The sequence below is a fragment of the Argiope bruennichi genome, chromosome 3 (assembly GCF_947563725.1).
Source record: "Argiope bruennichi chromosome 3, qqArgBrue1.1, whole genome shotgun sequence".
Classification (NCBI taxonomy): domain Eukaryota; kingdom Metazoa; phylum Arthropoda; class Arachnida; order Araneae; family Araneidae; genus Argiope; species Argiope bruennichi.
The window spans coordinates 80,793,282-80,820,667 of NC_079153.1; the positions used below are offsets into that span (position 1 = coordinate 80,793,282).

Genomic DNA, 27,386 nt, shown 5'->3' on the forward strand with positions numbered 1-27,386 from the left:
ATGGAAAAAAAAATTGTCTAATTTAACGATACAAACTATTATTATGAATAAATAAATTTTAAAATTTGGAATAATTTAAAATATACAGCGACGCAGTCCCAAACACGCAGATTGGAATAATAACACACAGTCCCAAAATAACCTTTTAGTAAATAATAATAAAATAATAATAATTTCATTTTAATCCGACACAGCCTGTGGTTGGATTAAAATGTCGTTGGATTTAATATTTAGTTTAATCAAATTAATATTCGCTTTCAAAGTTCTTTAAAGTATCCGGTTTTTTTTTTTTTTTTTTTTTTTTGATGCTTGCATTATTCTTTTTTATTCTTTTCATTATGTACTTCTCATGAGATGAATTCTTAAAAAATATATATCCGTTATCTTTCTTTGAATTTCTTATCCAAAGTGAGTTTGTGATCTTCAAATCGTATCTCACACGTTTTCTGCAATGGTCGTGCTGCCATCTAGATTTCATATGTGAAAAGAGTTTCAATATAAAAGAAAAGATAAGAACGTCTTTAAAAAAGAATATTATTTCCGTATTTCAAATCAAATAATATTTTCATTGAGCATTTTTTGAAAGAATGGTAAATTAAGTAGCATTTTCAAGATATTTAAAATTTTGGGCCAATTATTAAAATACATACATTTTGAGTACAAATAAATACGACTGATGCTTCTAATGTTTTTAATTTGTATATTTTAATTATTTCATTTCAAGAGATCTTGCAAATATTGTATTCTTCTCAATTCAATTCTTAAATTAATTATAAATAAGAAGCAAATAAGATGTAACTCAAAACATATGATTTCGACACAAGAGAGAGAGCGGTAAAAACCATGTGTAAATTTGTAAAAAAATGATAAAGAAATCTTTTATGCGTTATTTAAAGTTTATTTTTGAATGCAAGCCTTTTTTTTTTTTTAATGTTTCGGAATAAAAAACTTTAACTTTTGTTTCAAACTTTTGTATTCAAATTAACTTTTGTATTCAAAATTTCATAAAAGCATAAATGTGCCTTTTTAAGTAAATAAGTTAATGTGAAATTCAAGAAAATTATATTTAAGAATGCCTTCCTTTTGAATGAATTTTATTTTGTGGAAGAGAACAGCTCCCATTAGCAATGAACTATATAAATATTTGTTTTTATTTTTATTTGTTTGACTTCAAATCACATCATCCTCATTCCGTAGTCCCTGTAGCGCAGTGGATAGCGCGTTGGACTTCTAATCCAAAGGTCCCGGGTTCGAATCCCGGCAGGGATGAATGGCGAAAGTTGGTTCGTATATTATTTTGCAAACAACATTTAAGTCACTCGAATTTAATAACATAATTTAGCTTTAACTGGCGATTATGCATTTTTACTTTTTCTTTCTAATAATTAAGATTTTTCTAAGTACTAAATTTATTTCTTCATAGGAAAGTTAAAAAAAAACTGTCTCTAGAAATAAAAGATTGTCGTTAGCTTGTCTTTGTTCGACACAACTAATTCAAAAAAATGTAATTTCTAAAAAAGCGAAAACTCAATAGAGAGAAATGAAAATTGACATGACAGAAAAAAAGGCTAAAAACGGAAATTAATTTCTATTCTGTATATTAATCTTACTGTGCTAATAAGTTATCTATGTAAGTCTTTAGTAAAATAAGTAAAATAAATAGTAGGGGGCTAAGGCCTACGGTCGCCAACCGTCTACAATTACTACGCATTTATCTTTCTAAAATTTTCAAATAATTTATCGACTAATACATTTTAGTAATTAAAAACTAGTACATTGCATAGTACTATGAGCTAAAGCATTTTGATAATTATGCATAAATTTGAAAAAAAAAAGTCAAAAAATTAATAAATTAGTGTTTTATACTGAATAATAACGAAAAGCATATCACATTTTCAATAATGATACACTTCATACAACCCTAATAAAAATTACAAAATGGGTTTTTTGTTTGTTTGTTTGTTCTTTTTAAATTTGTGGGCAAGCAAAATGTAGGTCGAAAAAAATATTAAAACCGAATGAATTCAAATTTGACGCACAAATCTTAGCATTAGCAAAGAATTTTTCTATACTAAATATTAATGAAAAAGCAAAACTGATTAAAAATTACGAATATATTATAATTAAAAAAATGAATTACAAATATTTCTATTTACTTATAAAACTTTCCAATATACAGTATTCCTCATTGATATTTTTTCGTTTCTTGCACCAACTATTTGTACTTCAATACCATGTTTAGAGCGACATCTTGAAAGTGCAACATAAAGTTGACCATGTCCAAAAATTGGTTTATTTTGATTGATATAAAGACCAATTTCTTCAAAAGGTTTGATCTGGTGACTTATTAATGGACATGGCGAAAACCAGTCGAAAATGAAATTGTGTCCTGTGTAAAACAAAAAACAAATCCTTACTGTCTTCAGTAATTAATCCAGACAAACACATAGTTTCTTTGTAGTCTATTAATTACATGTAAGTTATTTTGTCGATAAACACGGCCAGCTTCAAAATATTCAGCTTCATGTCGCTGTCGATAGCGTTTATAATGATTGCATCGATTATTCACATTATTAATCATTTTTAAGCAAAATTAACGTACACAAACAGCGCGAACAAGTTCTTTAGGATTTTAATTTGAAAATAGAGCGAGTTCGCAAATTGTACAGACTGTCTATGGCAAAGGATACCGACGTGCTCTGATTGGTCGATTTCTTTCGCACAGACTTATTACGCTGTAGCTGCTCCAACCCTGTTGCATTGTTGTTTAGTTTCGACGTACTTTTTGGCCTGCCATTTTTCAAAATGGAAAAATTAAATCTTCCAGACAAACACAATTATAAAATAATTGAGATTGATGAGAAAAGAGTTATTTTTCGTATTTCTGATCTTGTAAATAAAGAATCAGCACAGGTAGCAATTTTTCTGTAAAGTACTATTAAAATAAGACTTGAAAATGAAGCTTTTATTTTACCGGAAATGATCGGCCAATTTTTTTATTAAATTTTCTTGTTAAAATCATTACCATAAAATATTTATATGCAAATAAATTATATTTATTAAGATATTTAGATGACATTAAACAGAATAGAAATCATTATAATTCTTATTGAATAATCATGTAAAATAAAATAACACAAGGAGATATTTATTTTTTTATTTCGTATTCAAATTATTACTATAAGATGTCTATCTGCAAATGTGCTATATTTGTTAAGATATTTAGATTCATATAGTTATTAACAATCTAATTATTAATCTTGATATTTGTTATTAACTTAATATTAAGATTTATAAATATATAAATAGTTATACATTTCTTTTGAATACTTATTTCTTGCATTTCTGTAACACATATTTTAGGAATGGATTAAAGAATATGAACAAAGAGCAGAAACAGTGTGGAGTGTTCAGAGAACACACAAATCAACTGGGCGCCTTAATGTTTATAAAGGTGACTTTAGATGCCAGCACAATGTGCAACAGGTAATAACTAATATTTTATATTTTGCTGCTTCAAATGCATTATGTGTGTTATTTTAGACATTTTATGTTTTGTTATTTATATAATGACAAGGTTAAGTTTAAAGTTTATTTAGAATGTGGCAAGAGACATATTTATATCTGTTTAGCTACAAATATATTTAATTGTATCAAATTCCATTATAATAAGTATTTATATTATACATGTTTTGTTAAATTGTTTTACTAAGTTTTAGAGTTTCCATACTCTGTACAATATATTGACATATATTTTTAACTAAGGTGTGATCAAAAAGTTCATTTCGCTTGAGGCAAGAATGATATTTTTGGCTGCCTTGTTACAAAGCACTTAGCAAATATTGCATAGTTTATATGTATTTTCCTATTATGGAAATATCTGTTCTTTTTATTCAATTTTCAATTCTCTGACCAGTTTCATAAACAAACAAAAAAAATCTTTGTGTGTGTGTGTGTGTGTGTGTGTGTGTGTGTGTGTGTGTGTGTGTGTGTGTGTGTGTGTGTGTGTGTGTGTGTGTGTGTGTGTGTGTGTGTGTGTGTGTGTGTGTGTGTGTGTGTGTGATTTGATTTGTGATCTTTATAACACACATTCCAGAGACGTTACGTTGAGTTGAATTGTAACTTTTCAGCAGATATGCGTTTTCGCATCTCATTGGCTGTTTGGTGCAACTGATTGTTATGTCTTCTGTGATATGCTGTGTGCTATCGTTTCTTTAGCTCTTTGAAATCTGTTATCATCTATGATAAGTGTATCCACATCAAAAAACGGAAAACAAGTGTATCTTCGGAAATAAATTCTCCTGATATGCCCAAAAATGTACCTGAAAATATTGAAGATGCTTCCGATATCATTGATGATGCTGATCATGTGTGCACTGCTTCAAACGAGCAAACTTGTCAATCCGAGGCACTTCCTAAAAAATAATTACAGACTGAAAGAAAAAAAAAAAAAAAAAAAAAAAAAACGCCGTTCGGAGGACGAATTGTTTCAGTGACAAGGTTGGAATTAAATTAATGACTTTAATATCATTACACATTATTAGTTAAGTTCTTTTCAATATTGTGGTTTCCATGTATTGCATACTATTATTTCATTGCATTACGTATGTTACTTGTTTTCATTTGAATTTCAGCCAAACAAGATAATTTACAATTGGAAAATAAGCAAAAAAATAAATAAATACTTTTAAAAAATAATCAAAATTAAGAAAAAAATTTGTACAACTATAAAATTGATATCAATAACAGTTTTTCAACGGTAAAAATCAATTTTTTAAACTTTGAAACGGTGCAAAATTCCTATATGTTCAGTAATATTTTCAGAAAATACCGAGAAGAAACTTCAAAAATCAGCTTAGTTTTGAATTAATTAAATGTCTAGTTAAAATTTTAAACAAATCCCTCTCAGATGCTCCAAGGTACATATTTATCAAATTCTATAGCTATAATCAATCGGTTTGCAAACCTGTAAACCTGTAAAGCGCACATACACATACATGCTCATTTTTATTATTAGTCGCTTTTAACGACTAGCTGATTTATCAGAATTATTGGCCATATTTAATTTTAGATGAATCGTTGAGAATAAGCTTCATGTCTGCGACTCCGCCACGTTGATTGACATTGTAGACATGTATTATTTTAATTGCCTTACTTAAGTTCTGCTTACTGTGTACATGAACTTTTCTAATGAAGACCAGTTCCATGGCGTCACAGTGCTTTAAAAACGATCCTCTACGGCACTCTCTCAGCTTAGTGAATCTAGGCCGCTGCTTAGTCAAAAATTCACTACTGTTTCTAAATAAAAATCACATCGACTCTGATTTTTAAAATAAGTTGCTTTAATTCAGCATTTTCTCTATTAATTGCAAGATGAAAATTAATTTATTTTATTTCCGGCCACCTTATTAATTTTTTTTTATTTATCTAAATTGGTTACTGAAATATATGATTTTACAAATAAAATTAAAAGCTATTTATTTGAATAAAATTCTGTACTTTTCAAAATCAGCTATTTATGATAAAGTGAAAGAAAAAAAATATAAGGCAAGCTAGAGGATGGATTTCTTTTGTATGGAATTGTGAAGAAAATAAAATTTCTAGCTTTAATCGCTTAAGGATTTGAGACTATGGCGATGAAAGAGGTGGAAAAAAATGCAATTGACGAAAACTTTTTAGAAGATCTGGAGTTAGTTACTTTTCAACACCCAAGGAGTTAGCTATTGAAAAGTTTTTTAAATAGAAATTAAGCGATAATTCATCTCATTTGAATTAAATTTATGAGAGAGAGTTCAAACACACTAAAGGACTGCTCATTCTTGAGAGAGAGAGAAAGGAGACAGAAAATTTTCGAATCGAGATAAGAATGTAATGACGGACTTGAAATTGTGTTTTGTGGCATCCCACCATGATGAAGTTTTCCAATAGCTCGTTTTGCTCGAAGACCAAGTTACAGAAAATATTTAACTGAAATTTTTAGCAATCATTAATCCCTATCAACCAGCTGGCCACCAAAGGCGACTTTTAAAACAAATAAAAAAGAATTTACAATATCGCGAAACTTAGTAGAAAGGTGAATCAAATTTTTAATGTTATGAGACTGTCTCCATTAGAAAAATTCATGTACATAATAAACATAAATATTTGATACAGGTATACAATTCTAGGCATAAAACAATGAGCCAAATTTTATCTATCTAGGTTGGGTATTTATTTTTAGCTATCCCATTCATACTTTCCAGGGGGTGGGAACCCCACATCCCATGAATGAATTTCGTTCAAACTTTGAATTTACGTTTTTGGTATAGAAATCGCATACCACATTTCATTGGGTTATTCGCATACTACATTTCATTCATCATAGCTAGTTCTGTTTTCGAGCTCACTGACAACTGTTGAGAACTGTTGTGACTCGGAATTCTATTTTCGTTTATGGAATGAGTTTATTTTTGCACAACGCAAGACAGAGATAATTTCATGGGGCTATTTATACAATGATAATACAAACTGATCAGAGTATTTACATAGGATGTAGATTGAAATTGATTAAATGATTCGTACATCAAAGAGATGAATAACGTAACATACAAAATTCTTTCCTGAAAGCAAACGCAACATATTCTACTTAAATCGAAAATGGATTTCCCGGGGAATAAGATGCATCGCAAATTCTAAAATGAAAATAAACAGGAAATATAAAACTTATTAGGAGTGGCAGAATCTTCCAACCTTTTGTATGGCGGGCAAATTTGACTTAAGCAATACAAAATATTGATATACACATATTTCAGCACATATTGAATCGCGTGATTTTCATTGTTGAAAATTAAAGAAGAAGACGTTCGTTTATCATTTGCGTAATTTGAAAGACAAATAAAATCCTGCAAGATATAAAATATTTTAATACCGTGATATTCAGAAAACAGGTGAACATCACCTTCACATTTAATAGCGTTATGATGTCACAAGACCGGCATGCATTAGTAAAATCCATGTTCACAATAGCGTTATGATGTCATAAGACTGCCATGCATTAGTAAAATTCTTGTTCACAAAAATGGAACCTAAAACAATTAAATTAAAGCGGTTTTAATGTCTGAAAATTTGACGGAAGCATGGACATAAAGAAATATTTAAATTATTTAATTGAAATAAACTATAACCATCACCGGCAAACCTGCTGTTTGCCCAAAGGGATTTTTAATAAATAAATAAGTAAAATATGTACATTTTTAAAATGGTGCTAAAACAAACAATTAAATTAAGAAGAATCATTAACAACTCAATTAAATTAAAAGTTTAATAAAAAGTAAAATTAAATTGACTTTTTTATTAAACGAGATAGGTTTCATAAGTAAACTATTTAGGACCTCAAAACGTATAGCTCCACCACTGTTTACAAATATTCTGAGGTAAATTATGGATAATTTATACTAAAGCTTTATGGGGTTGGTTCTCATATCAATTATTTAATAGTCATCATAACATAAACACTCAAAAGTTTTACTCATAACTCCATCTTTATAAGAAATTCTTAGTATCTTTGTTATTAATAGATGGCGCTCAGTAGAAATCTATATTATTTTCTTATAATAATTGTAGAAATTTTTGATCTCAGTAGATGGCGCCAGGTAACTAGTAACATTCATATCCTGCTTCAATTTATTAAGAAAAATTTAACTTATATTAGATTTTTAATTAAATTATATATGAAACACATTTTTTAAGAATATGAATGGAACTTCTTCACTAAAAGCATTCTATTCTAGAATTTGGAAAATTCATCAGAAAGATAAAAAAAAATTCTAGAAGGGGTTCAGAGATTAAACATCTCAACCCATACTGACATTAAAAATGGCTTGTTTTTACTGTAAAAGCGGTTTTGGAATATATTTTCGTAGGTCGTAATCAATGGAATCTAGTTAATAAACTTTTTATTTTACGTAAAATTTCTATTTTAGTAATTAACGGTGTTTGCTCTTGAGTTTCTTCGGTGAGTAATCACAATAATGTTGACATAATACGTTCACAAACTTGTAATAGCGGTCGCATTGATTGTCTGCAGTAAAAGCTGCGTAAATATAAATTGTAGCAATGATTTTCACTAGATGCATTTGAGTCTTATCATGCAAAATAAATCTTTTATATTGATGTAAAATGAAAAAGGCATTAAAGTTTTAATTAATGATATGTTGCTGATTTGATTACAATTTATTCATATTATATCTGCTGTATGATGTATAAAACATTTTATCTTTTGTACTTGCATCTTAATATTTTGATATACTCCATTCAATTATATTGATTAGAAAACAACTTTTGCAATGATTATAAAAAGTTTGTAGTGAAAATTGCTTGGAAGTGGGTTTCACACATACTATTATGATAAACGTGATTTATTCTTTATTTTTTATGCCATTTTAATATAAAAGATGCCTCCTTTTTTATTTTGTTAGAAACGTTATAAAAAATGCATTATTCCCTAAGAAAAGATTTTTATGAGCTCAAATGAGTGTTGATGTAATAAATTTTATCTTGTTTAAAAAAATTTATTTCAGGTTCATTCTTTTCTTAGAGTTTACAGTTATTTCCTTTCTGATATTCGATTATTTTAACTTATCTAACGATTTAATTAGATTTTAATTCAATCAGATTATATTATTTTAGATAAGATGTTTTTTTATTTTTATCTATAAGGATGAATTTGTTAATATCAATCCAACTTTTTTTGCATTTATATAAAAATGATCTATTTAAAACGTATTTGTCTAACTTTTCCCAATCGTTTTCTATAATATATGAATATTTAATGAACAACAAAAAAAAAATTGCATTTAACTGAATACATGAATGGAAATACTTAAAGGCTTCAATAGGGGTATGGTCTTAGAGCTCTTCAACTATGTATTTCATCTGATGATAGAAAAGGACATGCTTGATAAAATTTCTCAGTAAAAAGGCAATTTAAAAAGTATTGTTAATTGGTGCTATAAATCAATTAAATTTCTGTGCGGCTGAATAATTTATCATTTTTTTTTTTTTACATTAAAGAATGTTTTCTGGTAAAATTAAAATACCAATAATTTTTGTACTGCAATTTAAGATGTATAACATATTTTTTTAATTGTTCTCTCTGCGTTTTACTATAGAATTGTTTATTTATATTACTAATTTTTCTTTGTCAGTTAAAAATGGCTCTGCCGGCCAATTATCGACAAGCTCAGGTAGCTTCAGCGCCTTCTCCTAGTGTTTCTCGTATGTATATTTTTAAGTTTTTCTTATTTAAAATTGTGGCTGATAAAAGAATTATTTTATTTTAAATAATCTGTTATAATTTCTGAATATAATATTAAATTATAATATATGGATTCCTATTTGCCACCATGCAAAAAAAAAAAGTTGAAACATCAAGTTTCGTACAAATTTTTTTATTATGGTGTATTTATTTGCCCTTTATCATTACAGTCAAAAGAACCATTATTGCTGTTGATGCAGTCTAAAATTAACTTTGATATGTAGTAATGTTGAAACAATGAATCATCTTCTTGTAATATGTGCTAATGTTGTTTTGCAATTAAAACAATTTTTTTAGGAAATGGATTTCTGAAAGTTGATTATTTTACTTTTTGTGATGTTTAGATCTTTGTGTGTATAATGCTTTTTGCATTTGAATCGACAAACTTTTTTGATAGGAAAAAGTATTGCACATTTTTCCTAATAACATGAATCAAAATCTGGTGTATTTATTTACAATGTATTACTAAGGAGTAACATCTTTGCTAATTTTAGAAAGTAGAACAAAAAAAAAAAAAAAAATTAAAGTATGAATTAAAAAAAAAAAATTTTAATCTCCCTTTTCTCCTCTCATTCCTACAAAAATAATTGGAAATAAAAAGTTTGTCATTTATCTAATTGGTTAAATTATTTAATTTTGGTTGATTCATATCAAATATTCATATGAATTATTTGATTGCTTCTGTATCTTGAATTATAAGGAACACTCAAATTTTTTTTGCTTCCAAGTTGATGTAAGAAACTTCAGATATGCAGTGTCTTCCAGATTTTTTTCCCTTTATAATTCCTTTTTCAGTCTATTTTATAATGGTTTAATCCTAGATGAGATTAATTATTGAGAAAAATGTAGAAAATTACCCTGAAAATCCATTTTGCATATAATAGCAAAAACATGTTAAGAACTAGCTGAATTTGAAGATGCATTTTAATTAAAATACTAGTGAATTGATTCAAATTACCAAGAAATAAAAGAAATTTTAAAATAAATTATTCATTATCCTGTAATTTATTTCAATATATATACTTTTTAAATTATAGATCGCTTTTGCTTTATGCAGAGGGTATATCATTCAGTGATGAAAATTAATGCAAAAAATTTTACATTGCCATATTTTGATTATAAATTTCTTTGTACAGAATCCTGAATTTCAACCAATAAATACTTCGTAATTTTTTATAATTTGGTAATATGTATTCATTTCTTTAATATTTCAGATTATTCTTCAAAAAATTAATCCTTATTATGGAAAAAAAAAGTTTTTTAATGATTTTAGCTTTATTTTTTTTGTGCACATTGACATCCTTGGATAATACATCTGCATTTTGCTTTATAAATGTTTTTCTATATTTGACTAAAACTTATTGAATGAAAATCTGCCCAATTATTATTTATTGTATAAGTTAATGTAGATAATTAAAAAACTTTTTCGGACTTAAGTATCATTTTCCCTCAAAATATACTTATATTTTTTTTCTATGAAAGGCAAAAAGAATTCACGAGAATTCTAAACTCCCGACTTCTTAATGTTTAATCTTTTGATTTTTTAAAATTCTTTGTGTGCTCATTTTTAATATTAAGTTAAATTGATTAAATTAATTATTGCAGTTTGTAGAAATACATCATTATTGATACTGTACTTATTTGAAAATGTTTTTATATATTTGCAGAAAGGCCTCGCTCTACTGCTTCAAATTCCAATTCTTCATCTTCTTCAAATCAAACTGTAAGTGAATACTGGATTTTTATGGTTATTCTTACATTTCTTTCTGTAAAATCATATTGATCAAATATTTTTTGTTTTTATATAAGTTTTCAATTTACAGATTCAGCAATTCTTTGCCTAGTTCATAAAATGAAGGATTTAATCTTTTATCATTATAAAGAGTGAAAACAATTGATAATTTAAAAAGAAAAAAAAAGGCACTTATTAAATTGGCAGCATTTTTTTAAACATGAACTTCATGGATGTACACAATGTAAAGAAAAATTATATTAGCTGCAATATCCTGATATCAGCTAAATTTCACCTTTAATTTACAGATTCTTCAAATAAAATTGAATAAAGATGTAAAAAAAAAAAAAAAGAAAGAAAAACCTTGTAATTGTGATCTTTCTAAGTTAATCAGAATTGCTTTGCTCGTACCTTTACTTATGCCATGTTGTTAAATTATAAATGACAAATTTTTGAAATTGAATGGAACATTTAATTTTGTTAAGAAATAACATATAAATAACAAAATCATCCAAATTTCCAAAAATTGACTGGATTTTTAACTTTTGTATTTTACAAAATATTGATGTCTTGCATATTATGATTCTTTTGGGACATGTTTTATACATTAAATGGGTAATAAGATTTTGATTCACATTGATACAAGATTAGGTATTAAAAAAATTGAAAGAAACGTTTTTGTTTAAAAATGTATTGAGGGGTAATTATTGTAGAATTCAGAATTACCAAAAAAATCAGGCATTAGAATCATTAAAAGAGTCATGCTTTTAATTATATTAAATTGAAATGCTGTAATGGAACTTTATATATTTGCTGTTTAGCAAGTTCCCTATAAGCCAGATGCTTTAAAGAATTTTCAGTTTCTGTAAATCTTATTGCAAGTAAGTAGTTAAATGAATATTATATTATTTTGATGAATTTAATATTTCCGATATTATAGTTTAAAATAAAATTCCACAGCAGATTGGTTCACTCTTTGTTATCATTGGCTTGAGATTTCTTCTTGAATAATGACCATTATTTATTATTAATGCTTTCACATATTTTCTTATAATCGGTACACTTTTAATATGAATTTTTGGTACAAAATAAAAAAAATGAAATATGTATTTTTTTTTTATCTTATTTAATCTCCACATTTAAAATGTCTTTGTTCATTTGTTCAAACTTGTCGTAATTCTATGAGCCAATATATGATAATCTTTATTTCCTTTTCTTTGAAAGCTTGCAATTTCTTCAGACATTTGCATTTGCAAATTGCTTAAATTTTCAGCTCTGTTGTAAAACTTAAAACTTCATTCAATTTCATATGTTTAGTAATATAATTATTTATATCACTTAATGAATCCATTGTAAAGAAATAGGTCATGACTGTTTAAAGTATTACTAACTGTGTTTAAAAATTTTAAAGTCAGAATTTTAAAGCATGCTTCTTAATTAACTAAAATGTTCTCTTTTGTGTGGATTTTTTTTTTCAAAAATTTTTTAATCTTTAAACTATAATTCTTTATTTTAAATGTTGTGAAATCTTAAAACTAGTTTCTTCTTAAATTGATAGGCAGATCAAATACAGAAACAAAATTAGAGCAAACTTTTATATTAAATTGAAATTGCACTTTGAAAATAGTAAGGTCATTGGCCAATACACAATGTGCAAAATTTTAAATCATTTAAAGAAATGATTATAAAATCGGTTACAGAATTTTACCATAAACATGAAACATGGTCAGTAATAGTGTTTTAAATGCTGTACATTTTTATTTTGTTAAGAACTTAAGCTTAAAACTTATTTCACTCTAATTAAAAATCATCTCCCTAGTATTATATGAGGTTTCATAATGAATTTATAGAAAACAGGATGGATACTTGTATTTTAACCAAATGCCAATGTCAAATTGTAAGCTGAACTGATTGACCTGAGTAATCATAATCAATAGACTAATATCTTTGATATTTTTAATGTATGATATATATAATGCACAAATATCTTAAATATATTATGTATTTAAATTGATTCATGTTATCCAAAAGCTAATTTTATTTTTTGTAAGCTATGAAGTACTGAATCAACATCGTTCATCTAGGCTTTATAACCAGTTAACCATATAAGCTGTTTGAGAAAGAAAGAAAAAAAAAAAAAAAAATAGATGTGAATTTAAATATTGCAAAATGCTTTCAAATTATATATTTTTTTTTGACTTGGATATATTAATTAGCATGGGTTTAATAATTTTTTACTAACTGACTCATTGGTATGAAAGTCCAAATTTAGACAAATATATTAATAATATGTAACAAAATCAAGTTTTGGATAAAATGTAATGCTTCAAAAATATTTGAAAGTTATACTTTTCTTTTATTTATAAGATTAAGCTATAATTCTTTCTAAATTTGTGAAGAAATTACATCGTATGTTCTAAACCATCAGAAGCAAAGTTAAGATATTGCAATTAACAGTAATCTTATAGAATATAATTAATTTGTACTAGCTGTTTTAAATAGAATTTTATATCATTTATGCAATTATGTTTGGTTTTTATTTATAGCCATCGTCAAGCTCAAGCAGTCCTTTCATCCAGTCACCCCATGGTCATCCTTCTTTCAGTCCCGTCAAGTTGGGTTCCAGAGGATCCAGCGGGGTGAGTAACAAAAAAAAAAATTTTTTTTTTCTGCTTCATTTCATTCTAAAATATTTTATTTATTTATTTTTACTTATTAATATATATATATATATATATATATATATATATATATATATATATATATATATATATATATATATATATATATATATATATATATGGTATGTAAAATGATTTACTAAAATAAGAAAGTATTACATTGTGGTTGAAATAAAAATTATTGGTGTGATAAAAATACAAAATTATTGCATGATTATCAATAACTTGTAGGAATGCTATCATTTAATTATATATTATTTCTGTTAAGAATTATGACTATATTTTAGTGTTGGAATTAAACAATCACAGACTCTAGACCCAATTAAAGCAAATTCAATATGTTAGAAGGTTGGAGAGGACAGAAAATTCAAAATCCTTTTGTTGAAACATTTTCCGACTAATATGGTATTGATATTTTTTTGGGGGGAGGTGGGAATTATCACTGTTCAGATTTAAAAAGGTCATTCAAAAATAATACTTATTAATTAAAAACATTGTTAATCTAATTAGATAAAACAAAACTTGTTTCTTTATTGCAATTGCATTACATTATTAAATAAAATGAAGTATAATTAATTATTATATTTTGAAATAGTTGAAAAATAATTAACATTACTAATTGATTTATTCCAATGTACATTTTAGTAATTTTATGTAAAATTGTGCTCTTTTTTCTGCTTAACTTTCTTATATAGCTTTATTTATTAATGAACTAAAAGCAATTTATTCTATTTGAGGTTTTTTTTTCTATTTTATTTTTAAAGATAACATTTCATTTAAAATTTATACATTTGTCTTTTTTTAACCCCCTTAAGGCTGACAGTAGGGTGCCAAAACCTCCTAAACCACCAGATAAGCCTCTGATGCCATACATGAGATATAGTCGAAAGGTTTGTATACTCCTTTGATTTTATCATCTTAAAGGGTCATTTCATTTTTTTTAGGTCCTAACTGTTTAAAAAAGTTTTACACAAAATAAGAAAATATATCATTTTATTGATTGTAAGCTGTATTTTTATATGATTTTTTTTTTCTGTTGAAATAATTTCACAAGATTTTTTTATAGTTTTCAATGAATAATTTTGATATTTTTTTGTACTGGAGAGGACCATAATAAATATGTCTTTCTATTTTTTATTATATTTTCTCAAAAGTTTACAACTAAATCAAGAGCAGTTTTGTTTACTTGCATGACCAAAAAGATTTATAAATTATGAAATTAACTGTGAAAAATATGATGCCCTTTCCAAAACATTTTTAATATTGTTTATTTTTAAAGGTAAAAGAAATAATATCAAAATATTTTGATTCTACTTTTAAAATGATTGAATAAGCGTTATTAAATAACACTGTTGAAAAAAAAATTATGTAGAATTGAATATTAATTTTTAAAAAAAGGTTTTGGAAGGAACATTTTCATTTAATTTTATATATTTCTTTTCTTTTCTTTTCATTCTTTTAAATGTTTAATTTACCCACGATTAATATTTCTAGAAGATGAAAACACAATATACTGCCATGTTGCAAAAGGAAATATTTTATTTTTATGCTTGAAAATCTCACTTATTACATTAAATGTTGGATAAACACTGATTATCTGAATTGAGTTCTACTTGCAGAGATTATTTCCATGAAATTTTTATATCTGATTTCTGGTTATGTTTTGATTTAATTAAAATGTTATTAGTTATATATTTGATGAAAGTTATTAATTTTGTTTTTAGTAATTTGATTAATATGTTTCAATGAATACATTTTGGTATGGGGTGAGCTTTAATTGAAAGATTTCATGAATAGAAGAAGACTAAAACTTAATCAAGAGTAGCAGCAGCAGCTGAAGGCTAAAGAACGCTTAAGATGGAAGGAATGATCTACAAAAGAAAAGTTTAAAAGTGAGGCAATTAAAGAATTATTTATTCAGAAAGAGAAAGGAAGTTTAAGAAATGCAGATTGGAAGAAGAGAAAGTAGAAGTGTCAAAAGGAAAAGAATCTGCATCATCATTTCTTATTCTCTATCAGTACTTGGAAAAGCTGTAACTTAAATAGGACAAGGACTTCTAAAAGAACCCAAAGAAAATTTGCCATTATTTTCAAAATAATTTAAGATTTATTATCTTCAAAATAATAAAGATTGTTAAGCTCACCAAATTTTTAAAAAAAGTTAAAGATGAAATTTGAAAAAAAGAAGTATGATTCTATTCCTATGGAAATTATAAAGAAAGTCAATTATTTTTTGAAAGATATCACATTATTAAATTCTGCTTGACACAAAAATATTTTATCATTATTTACAGTGGCAAAGTGAAAACAAAAATACAAAAAACATGTGCAAACATGTATTTACTTCAAACAACAATAAAAGAAGTATATTCATTATTTTGTAAAGGTTGGTATTTGCTGCTTCCATAATTTAAAATCAAAACTTGTTCTTCCAATGACAAAAAAAAAAAAAAAAAAAACAGAGTACGGAAGTGTGCTATTATGCATATCATGAAAATTTAGAATTGTTTTTTACTAGATTTAAGAACTCATTTTCTGAATTGAAAATTCAAATTGTGAAAGAGATGCTTAATATTACTGACTTCAAATATGAAGACATAATAAAAGTTGAATAGGCAGATTGTATATGCAAAGAGTGTGGTGGGAATATATTGTATAAAGAATTGGAATACATCAATACTGAAAATTGTATTACTTTTGGCTAGTGGAGCAGTATTGACAAAAAAAAAAAAAAAAAAATTCATTACTGTAGTAGTAAATAAAAATCTAAAACTGTTGCTAGTTACATTTTCTAAACATATCTGCAATAGTTTTTAGAGCTTTGGTGCTTGAAGCAAAATTTGAAAGGGGATGAGATAAAAAAAGTGAAAGATCTTGCAGAAATTTTTTCAATTAGGCAACAAGATGAAATTATAATACACTGTTGTTCATCACAAGTAATTATTTTTGCTGTTGTTGTATATTATTAATAAATTAGTGCTGTCATGCATAACTGCTGCAGCATAATTTTAGACAATATGCAACATGAAAAAGTATCTTCTTTGTATCTGATAGCTTGATATAAAAAATTTAAAAGAAAAGCTTATATATTTTTAAATCCATTACTGGAATGACTATCCTTCTTGCCAGTTTTAAAATTATTTCACTCTGGGAAATCTTTTTCACCATGTGTCATCTTTTTTTCTCTCTTATTTTATCAAAAATAATCCATCTGAAATAATTCACTTATGGAATGGTCCTAAAAGTATTTTCATTCATTTTGCAGCAAAACTTAATGCAAGGGTTTTAATATTCCTCAGTATATATATAACAAAGTTTTTTTTTTTTTTTTTTTTTTTTTTCTAAAAATAATTTTATAGACTTTTTTTAAAAAATGAGTTATATATGTCTACTTTGAAACTTATTTGTAAGATAATATTGTTTATTTTTCAAATTTTAGTTTAACTTTTTTATATCAAATATGAACTAAACTCTTTTAACTTCTCAAGTAGCTAAACTCTCTTTTTTTTATTTCAGGCTTAGTTAAATAGAAATTATTCATATTTATATATAAGTTTTCTTACGAATCTTTAATTCATAAAAATTTAATTTTTTCAGAAGTTTGCTCAAATTCTAAAAGGTTTCATTCAAAAAGCTAAGTTTTCAAATAATTAATTAGATGAAAATAACTGAGCATTTCGAAGTTTAATCCATTAATAGATAATTATCATATGAAAATGGTTTTCTTGCTAGTTAAAATTTGTAAGATTATATTATTAGTGATACAATCTTGGTGATTGTACCATTTGATCTGTAATAAAAATATGCAATTATAAAAGAAATTCTAATATTTTTATTAAATAATGTGTCTTTTTTAAGATATTTTTATTTTATTTATGTTGGTGTTACAGCTATCAGTTATCACATTTGCTGATTGTCACTTGTCAATTATAACATCTTCCATTAATAACATTCTAATATTGGAGTTTAAGTAAATACATATAAGTTAATTTTTAAATTACATTGATTTCTATTTTAATGAGTATATTTAGTCTCACTTTTTAATTTTAACATGTTCAAGTAAAATTTATTATTTTTTAATAATTTTAATTTATACAATTTTGGACTGTTATAATTTTCTTTTTTTTCTTACATGTGTATTAAATTTTATCTATTAGCAGTTGAAATAGCTCACTGGCGATGTGGCAAAGCTTTTCATTTTATCATTAGTAAAATTATATGGAAAGAGAGAGAGAAAAAAATTAAATATGTAAATGAAAATTTCATTCAGTACTAATTCTGAATCATAAAAGGAAATATGATGCAAATTGTAATTATATTGCAAATATCTGTTATTATTGCTGCTTATTAAATTTGTTAAATATTTCTACACATATTAAAAAATATACCTTGTACTAAAATAATTGATATTTATTTTTAAATTTATTAAATTTGAGTTTGAGGTAGAAAGAAATTAGATTTTCTTTTATATATATATTTGTATTCCATGTCATATTCTTTTGTTTTAGGTTTGGGATCAAGTTAAGGCTCAAAATCCAGATTTGAAATTATGGGAAATAGGAAAGATTATTGGACAGATGTGGAGAGAGTTGCCTGATGAATCTAAACAAGAATATATAGATGATTATGAAGCTGAGAAGGTAAGTAATGTCTGTTTCATATTATGGTTAAAAATGATTATTGTCTTGATTTCTTTAACTTTAATATTTAATGAATTAACTGCTGTATTTTTAAACTTGTGTAATCATTGGATTATGTTCATTTTTTTTCAATTCTGTTATTCTTATTAACTTTTACTAAATAGTAAATATGAAAACCTTGTAGATAACTTACACCAGTTTTGATAAATTTATCGTTTCAATGGGTTTAAAAAATTTCAATACATTTAATAAATGTTTTTTTATTCATAAATTATTTTCAATGCATTTAGAAAAATACTGGGCGTAGAATTTAAAGATTCATTTGCAGATGATTTAAAATGTGCTTTGATTTATATATTTATGCTGGTTATGCTTAATTTGTCTTATACAAAACTTGATACCATTAATAAAGTTTTTTTTGCATCAAATTGTTATAATTATTATAGTTGTCTTACACCTTATATGTGAGCCATAAATATTTATAATAGTGACTTAATTCTAATGACATCATAGTGCCATTAAAAACATAACTGTCTGGGTGATTAAGCTTCTAATTATATTTTTACTTTCATGATATAGGGATTTCTCCTTCATTTTACCTGTTAACTGAGTGGATGATAAGCAGAATGTTTCTTTTTTGGCTTTTGACAATACAAAATAAATATTGAATAAAACAATGAATATCATTACCACAATGATATGTAGTATTAAAAATATGCAGAAAAAAAATTTTAACTTTCAAAAGTTAGCAGAAAATTGCAAAGTAACAATAGGTTTCAATAAAATAACTTTTTTTTAAAAAAAATCTGAAGTGGTGCAAAAATTATCTTTGTGCAATATTTTCTGACGTTATCTTGAAAAAAATGCCAAAATTTCATTTAAATTTTAATTTATTTCAAATCATTTGCCTAGTTTGTAAATTATAATACTCCAAATTTTATATCTGTTGAAGTTTATAACTCTGGCTTAAACTGTCTGACTTGTAGTCTACCAACAGGCTCACATTCAGTTGTTTTCTTTATTATTTACAATAGATTATATCCTTAGTTATATACGAGATATCTTTAACAGCCAACTTGTTAGCCAGGAATATTAGTTGTGAAAAATTTCAGTTAGATGTTTTATACTTAACTTAATGTCTTCCTCATCAAATTATCTTTAAACTTCAAATTTGTATACACATGTCTTATACTATTTTAGAAGCCTTATGCAAGTTATATTTATTTTACTCTGCACCTCCCTAATTTACAATCACTTAATCCAGTTGTTGAACTTTAATTTCAAGCTAGGTGTGATTAAACTTTGATTTCTCTAAATACGTGTTTGCAGAAATTAAATATGTACATAAAAATATATGTATAAGAATAGAAAGTAGAATCATTCAGTTTTATTACATGTGTAATCTCAGATAATGAATCAATAAAAAAATTTTTAGTGCAATGAAATAAGGTGCTAGGTCCTTCAGGCTAAAAGAGTAATAATATATTTTTATACATTTAATCATGATGCAGATAAAAAGCAGCAAAATTTAAAAATTGGCAAATTTTATAAATGTTTTATCATTGTTTACTTGTGAAGTTTAAACTTTAACTGTTAAATGCCACAGAAAATTCAAAATTTTATCACAAGTAGGCATTTGAATAGAGAAAAATAAGCCAAATCTTCATACAATGAACATCAACAGCAGAAGAAAATTTCAGAATGTAATATTTGTAACAACAATAAAAAAGATGTGAATTTCATTAATATAATAAATATATTGATGTACAATATGCTGAAAAATATCTTTGAATTATTTAAAATTTGACAAAAAGATATACAGCTATAAATTAACATCATTATTCTTGAATTTTAAGATGATGTAAAATTTACTTTTGTGCTTTAATAATTTAAGCTATTCCAGAAGGGGGGATGCCAAAACTTTGCTTATTCTTAATTCTAATAAATTTAAAAAAAATCTCTTAATACCACATTTCTATTTTCCCAAGCATTTTCCAAGCCAAATTTGGGTGCTCTTGCCCTAAGGCTCTATCCTATAATGCACAAACATAAACACATAAAACCTTCTGTATTATTTTTGCAGATTTTAGCAGTCAAATATATTACTTCACATATCTTCTATCCAAAGACATTGAAATTTTTTATATAGTTTTTTTTATAATATTAGGATTTCTGCATTTAAAATTAAATGATCTAAATACCTGTAATTAAAAGTACAAATTTTAAAAAAAAGCATTGGTCTGAAAAAATTGCATTGGTCTGTTATACATGCTTACATACATAAATGATGAATTATTATATTAAGATTGTAATTTTTTAATATAATATAATTATTCCTGCACTTTTCTCTTTTATTAATAAGATTGAATACAATGAAGCTCTGAAGTCGTACCACAATTCTCCTGCATATCAAGCATGGGTAGCTGCAAAAGTCAGAGGTATGGAAATTCTCACATTGATTGTTTTTATCTAGCAAAGTTCATTAATATATTTTGATATGTTTGATGTTGATTTTCAGCTCAACAAGCAGCGGAAGAAAGGGAGGCTCTTGAGCGAAGTCCCGCTGCTGTAAGTCCTATTTTATTTTTATTTGAATTCATAAAATATTTGTCTAATCTACTTAGATTGCTGTTAGTTAAAAATTGAGGGTGTGTTAAAATTATTCAAAAATTAAGCAAATTTAGTTTATGTGAGGCTTTTTTTTTTTTTTTTTTTGAAAATGCTGTATTACAAACATTAAGATTTTTACAACAGAATCTAATGAAGTATATCAGAAAAACTTCTGAAAAATATACAACTGATTTTTAAGGCTTCTATTTTGAAGTTTGTAGTTTCTTTTGAAGATATATCTTTTTTTTTTTTTATTTAATCTTGTAAACCAAAATAAAGAATTTAAATTTTTTAAATTCTGAAGTACAAGAAAAATTATGCAAATTTGTTTCTAAATAATTTTATTGATTTCTTTTATTTTGCTGTTTGAACTTTGGTGGGTTTATTGAGAAGCTGTGTTGCAATAGAATGAAAATCAAAAGCTTGTTCAACTGTTTACATTCAATGGCATTATTTTCTTTCATGACCTATGAAATATCTAGTAGGATTATAAATTATTTTATTTATGAGATTCTTCCTAAAATAAATATTATTTGCTACTAAAATGTAGTTCCTATTGTCTTATTTAATGTCAAGTGTCTACAGAATATAACTTATTTAAAGCTGATTGAGGGAGCCCATTTATTTTATGTTTGCAATAATGACAAAGAAAACCAAAAATAGGAAGGAAAAAATCTTCATCATGTTCCATTTTTTTCAGTACATATCCCCCCCCCCCCCCGAATAAAGCTGTTTTTTAATAAAAAGATGGATTTTATATATTTCAGAATACATTGAAAGCATTTATTGCTTCAATTTTTTTATAAACCAAAAATCATTCATTTTGGAGTGTGAAATTTACCACTGTCAGAAAAACTCATTTTCTTTAAATTGTACAGATTAACTTTTCAAAGTTTTAATGCGATCCCCCCCCCCCTTTTTGAAAAGTGAAAAGATTAAAGGATCACTAATATTTTTAGTAGTCTACTGAAATTTGCCCAGTATAATGTTAAATATAATGCCTATTAGATAAATATATTTTGAATTTTTATTTTTATTTTCATTATTTTTATGTATATATTAATGAATTATTTCTTTTTTTAATAGTCACTCATACAGCCTCAAAAAATGGATGGGAAAATGTGCATACAACCTCAAGAAGATGATGATGGTTAGTATATTCAATTTAATGTGAGCTCAATCTTTTAGCACTGTTTTGCATATTAGTATAAAATTTAAGTTTATTCATTGGCTAAATAACTATAATCTTTAATCTGACTGAATTGTTAGGAATGCTTTTTCTAACTGAAAATGTTTGACAAATTCTTTTATTCAAGCTTTGTGTTAATCTCTTGATATTTAACCCTAGTATTACACCCTTACCCCCACCATTCCTATCATGAAATAATCTGTTGTATATTGAAATAAATTTTTCCCCTGAAATTTGGACATGTTTTTTTTTGTTTGTTTGTTTAAGGTTTAATTGGGTTTGTCTTTTTTATTATTATTATTATTATTATTACTTGAGAAGATTTACTTTGTAGTCAGAGAAATATAAAATTAAGTGCCTTTTTTTCCCTCTATCTTCCCTTTTTATCTAGAGTCATTTCATATTCAAATTACAATTTTTATGTTTATATTTTGCATACAATCAACATTATTCTTTCCTCTTGCAGATTTGGATGAATTTTCTGTGAAGCATGTAGCTTCAGCTAGGTATTTGAGAAACCATAGATTGATAAATGAAATTTTTAGTGATACAGTTGTGCCTGATGTAAGATCAGTTGTAACTACTGCACGCATGAGTGTTTTGAAGAGGCAAGTACAATCTCTCACTATGCATCAGGTAAGGGATTTTTAAACTTATCTTCCTTAAAAAATTATTTTATATTCCTTTATTAAATTATGTTTAGATATATATTATCATATATAAATAAAATGTTAGGATATGTAAAAAAGAAATGAGTCTTATTTATTGAATATTTTTGCAGACTAATTCATTAAACATTTTTCACAGCTACATTAAATTTAATCCTTCACATAGATAATTAATGGAGGTGCAGAGTATTGTTAAAAAGGCTCTTGATAAGGGCCCACCTAAAATTTAGTTCATCAGAGGAAATGAGATGCAAAAGAAAAAAAAGGGGGGGCATCAAACAAAGCTTCATGGAGCGTGAAAATAGGCTGAACTTTTGCCAGAGGGTAATTAATCACCATGATTTACTTACAGAAATTGGTGATCATAACTACTAAAATCATTATCTTACAAAAATAGTTTTTGCATTATTGTAAAACTTGAAAATTATCAATTTTATTTTTTATATAATGTTGTATTTATTTTTAATAAAAGATAAAAAGGCTATAAGAAAAAAATGTGAGTAAATATTTCATAATATTTATAAATTTACAAATAATAGTTGCAGTAACAAAGGCTTTAAAATCAACCAAATTATCTTAATGAATGTTGAATTCTTATAAAAGGAAATTGTGTTTCTGAATGTTTTACATGTAATTTTTGAAGAATCAAAAATTTGGAAGGAGAAAATAACTAAAATATATCTATTTGTTGCAAAAATTTGAAAAGTTTAATAGATATATTTGAATAAATACTTCATATTTCTTTTTGCAGTTTTCTACAATGACGAATGATTTTAAATTATTGATTTAACAATTTTATCCTATTTCTAATTGGATTTTTTTTTTAAATTTTATTCAAAATTTCTATATTTTTAAATTTTTTTTATGCAGATTAGAATATGATACATATATGTTATTTTCAGATTATTTAGAGTAAATTTGAGGGGATAGTTTGAAAAGTTTTAAGAAACAAAATTTTTATTTTTCTGTCTATTTAGAAAAAATTAGAGGCAGAATTGCAACAAATTGAAGAAAAATTTGAGGCTAAAAAACGAAAATTTTTGGAAGCCAGTGAAACATTCCAGGAAGAACTGAAGAAAGTGAGTATTTATTTTTAAAAAAATTTAATTATTGTAAGTATTTTGGGGTCTAAGGGTTGTATATGTTTTGTGAATTGAAAAAAAAATTTATCAAATGCATTTTTAAATCCTAAATTTTAAATTAATCAAATTCATATTATAATTGTCTAAATAATTCTTTTCACTTCTCTTGAAGTTCAAAAATGATACAGATGTAAAAATGTCTTCTTCCGATATGTTGAGAATTTATTTAGCAGTTCTGTTTCTTAGTCAGTCAACAATGGTCTGACTACAGAACTATATATTTGTATCCTACTCCTCCAAAGACTTGCTATATTCATGGACCAGGTACTCATTAAATTTACAGAGTTCAAATATCCTTTCACTCATATGATATGAAAATTTGAAATTGTGGTTTTGGTGTACAATTTTGTGCGAAATTATGATTGAGCAATTTATAATATGTTAACAGCAAATAACAATGTCTGAGCTCAAAACAGATTGTTTAATCTTATTATACTAAATATATTTGCTGATAACATATTATAAATTGCTTGATTTATTTCTTCATCACATTATATGATTTTTTCTTTCTTTTATGCTATGATTTTTCTCTCAAAATCGTTATATTGAATAATAGTATATGTAATAGTACGTAACAAAATTTTTTGAAGTAGAATGTAATAAAATATTCAAATGAATAGTTTTAAAAAATGTTAAAAAAACAGTTTGAAAAGTTGAAGATTTTATATGATTTGCTGAATTTTTTAAGAATTATGATCACCTGATGGTAAGGTCATGATTTTCAGCTAGAGGGCTCCAGGTTTAAAACACATTTCCATGAAAAATTTGCTGTGTGTGTAGATCTGGAGCATATAAATCCCTAATTGCTAAATGCTCCTTTCGTGGAGGAGAGAGAGTACAGAGGGGATGGGAGGGGGATCTGGTTTGAATAATGCTTGTCATCTGCCCACAGTTCAAGATTATGAGATTTATCTCATAATAGTCCTTATATTGCTTGGAAACAGAAAATATAAACATCACTAAACTAACCTAATTGTTGCTGTTATTTTAAGTAAAAAAAAAAGACAAAGTTAAAATAGTTAATGACAAAGTTCTCATATTTTCTTATCTCTTCCATGTTTTGCATAGATTACTATATATATATATATAACAAAAATTGATATTGTTGCATACTAATAACAAATTATACAATAGAAATTGAAAACTTTGAATTATATTTTATTTCCAAAATCTTATGGTTTAAGTTTGCATTAATTAATTTTGAAATAATACTCCTTAGAAGTGTACCAAAGTAGTTGATGATGAAGCCTACCAAAAAATGGTAGAACGTGCTATGGACCAGTTGAAGCGTGAAATGTCTCGGGATGGCCGACCGAAAAGTGATTCCAGTACTCCTACCTCACAGCAAGAATCTTCTGAAGGTGGTGAAGAGCAAGGTGAAAAGATGGACACTCAATACTCTTTCAACCCGGTGAAAGCTGAGCAGGAAGAGATTCCTGCTGCACAAAAGGAAGTAAAAAATGAGGCTTCAATTGAACAGACTTCACCAAAAGAACAACAGGTATATATATAATGAGAGCATTGTTATTCTGCATCTTATTGTGGTTGTATATTTTTAATTTCTATAATGATATAAATTTAAATTCATTTTTGAATGAGCATCGGACTGATTATTTCAACTGTACCAGTTTTAAATTTGAAGTATGGGAGTCAGAGAGCTCTTTTATTATTATGAAATATATTTTGAATATTTGCGTCCACTGCAATTCTTCTTTCTTCTAAAATTGAAGGCTGTGTATTGATTAAAAAATAATTTATCTCAAGTGGTTTAGAGATAAAAAATGTTTAAAAAATAATCTGGTAAATTATTTCTCATTTAGCATAAAGAAAATTGAAAGATATTGGTTTTATTATTGAGATCTTTTTAAGTCATTTTGAAAGAGAGTAAAAAATCTCAAGTCTATCAAGTTTTTTCATGGCGGGTAATTTTTAGATTCCTTTTTTCCATAGTAATTTTTAAACAATTACTTATTATATATTACCTAATATAAACCAATTCTTTCATAAGTCAAAAGTGCATTTTTCTTTCATTAATTTAATCAAAAATACATATATAAACTGGAAAAAAAAACCTTAAAAAATTATATGACATTTTGCTATTTATAAAGAAAATTTCAGACAACAGGTGATCATATTTGCAGAAAATTCTTACAATAGCAAGATTGCTTGGCATTTTGCTGTAAATCCACTGTATAATGTAAGAAACCATCAATAATAAGCAATTAAAAATTATTCATTACATAAAGAATTACTCATTTTATTTAAATGTTATATATTTCTTAAACTTAAGAACCATATACTGTAAAAATTAAAAATGTAACATTTGTTGATTTATCACTTGCCGGGCTATAAAAAATGTACCTATGCCTTTTGCAAAATAAACAGACCTGTATATAAGCCTACCTCCCTCATCTCAACGTATATTTAAGATTTAGAAAAAAAAATTCTCATATATATAATATAAACATGCACATGATTTTGTAATTAATTTCATGTCATAATTATTTTTGATATAGAATGGACCATTTGTGCCCACAAATGCTCCTCCTGTTCAAGAAAACCCAAATATTCAGCCCACAACAAATTATCCTCCGATTTCATCTGCCTCTCAACCAACTGTGGTAAAGCAAGAATCTCATCAACAGCCCATGCAAGCCAATTATAATGAAGGTATTAAACAAAACCTCTATTTTTATTCAAATTTGACCATTTTTATTGAGAGAAATTCAACATTGTTGCAAAAAATTAAAAAGGAAGCAATATATTTGTTCTATAAATATGTATTTATTTGATATATATATATATATAATCAAGGTTTAGCTTATGCTTTGTCTGCTTTTTTTTATTTTACTGAATTTTTTGTTAATTTACATAGAATTTCTCCATAATAACTTTTTCTTCATAAATAATTATCCTCTTACATTTTAGTTATTCAAACATAAGTAAATTTGTTTCTGATAAAAAAATTACTTTATTTCTAAAAAAAATCTGATTTCCTATTGCTCTGCATATTATGTGTTTATAAATATTCCATAAACAAATTTCTCGTAATAATTTGTGCTTTCAATTTTTTTTTTTCTTCCCCTTGAGGAAGTTAAATGAAATAAAATATTCTTGAAGACATAATATTTATTATATTTTTCTGTTTTTCTCGAAAGAATTAATAATAATAATAATAAATATTTAAAAAAAAACTTTCTGTTGCAGTGCTATCTTGTTTGTTAAAAATAGAATACTGATAGAAATTTATATACATAAATAATTATGATAAAATATTCTGATTTTTGTTTATTTGCAGGAATGTGAAAATAACTTTACTCAATGGCAAAACAAAGATAGTGGTTTTATCATCACATGATCATCAATTTCTGCATTTAGACAATGGAAGATACTCAAAGCAGCTTTAATTAAACTTTCTTATTATTCTCA

At 25.8% G+C, this 27,386-nt stretch overlaps 1 protein-coding gene and 1 non-coding gene across 2 annotated transcripts; both read left to right on the forward strand.

The window, feature by feature from the left end:
• Window positions 1-1,196: 1,196 nt before the first annotated feature.
• On the forward strand, window positions 1,197-1,269 carry Trnar-ucu (transfer RNA arginine (anticodon UCU)). The gene has a single exon. It is a non-coding gene; the product is annotated as a tRNA-Arg (tRNA).
• Window positions 1,270-7,848: 6,579 nt separating this feature from the next.
• LOC129963260 (SWI/SNF-related matrix-associated actin-dependent regulator of chromatin subfamily E member 1-like) lies at window positions 7,849-27,386 on the forward strand. The gene is made up of 14 exons (XM_056077501.1): window positions 7,849-7,993; window positions 9,186-9,255; window positions 10,963-11,018; window positions 13,574-13,666; window positions 14,524-14,598; window positions 18,217-18,348; window positions 20,711-20,786; window positions 20,867-20,916; window positions 22,045-22,108; window positions 22,614-22,783; window positions 23,793-23,894; window positions 25,177-25,458; window positions 26,474-26,627; window positions 27,256-27,386. Exons 2-14 carry the CDS (start codon window positions 9,192-9,194, stop codon window positions 27,261-27,263), a joined length of 1,326 nt encoding a protein of 441 aa, XP_055933476.1. The 5' UTR covers window positions 7,849-7,993; window positions 9,186-9,191; the 3' UTR covers window positions 27,264-27,386.

Coding starts and splice junctions, on each gene's coding strand:
- LOC129963260 (XM_056077501.1), top strand. CDS start 9,192: ATGGCTCTGCCGGCCAATTATCGACAAGCTCAGGTAGCTTCAGCGCCT. Junction 22,784..23,792: donor AATCTCTCACTATGCATCAG/GTAAGGGATTTT, acceptor CTGTCTATTTAG/AAAAAATTAGAGGCAGAATT. Junction 23,895..25,176: donor TCCAGGAAGAACTGAAGAAA/GTGAGTATTTAT, acceptor AATACTCCTTAG/AAGTGTACCAAAGTAGTTGA.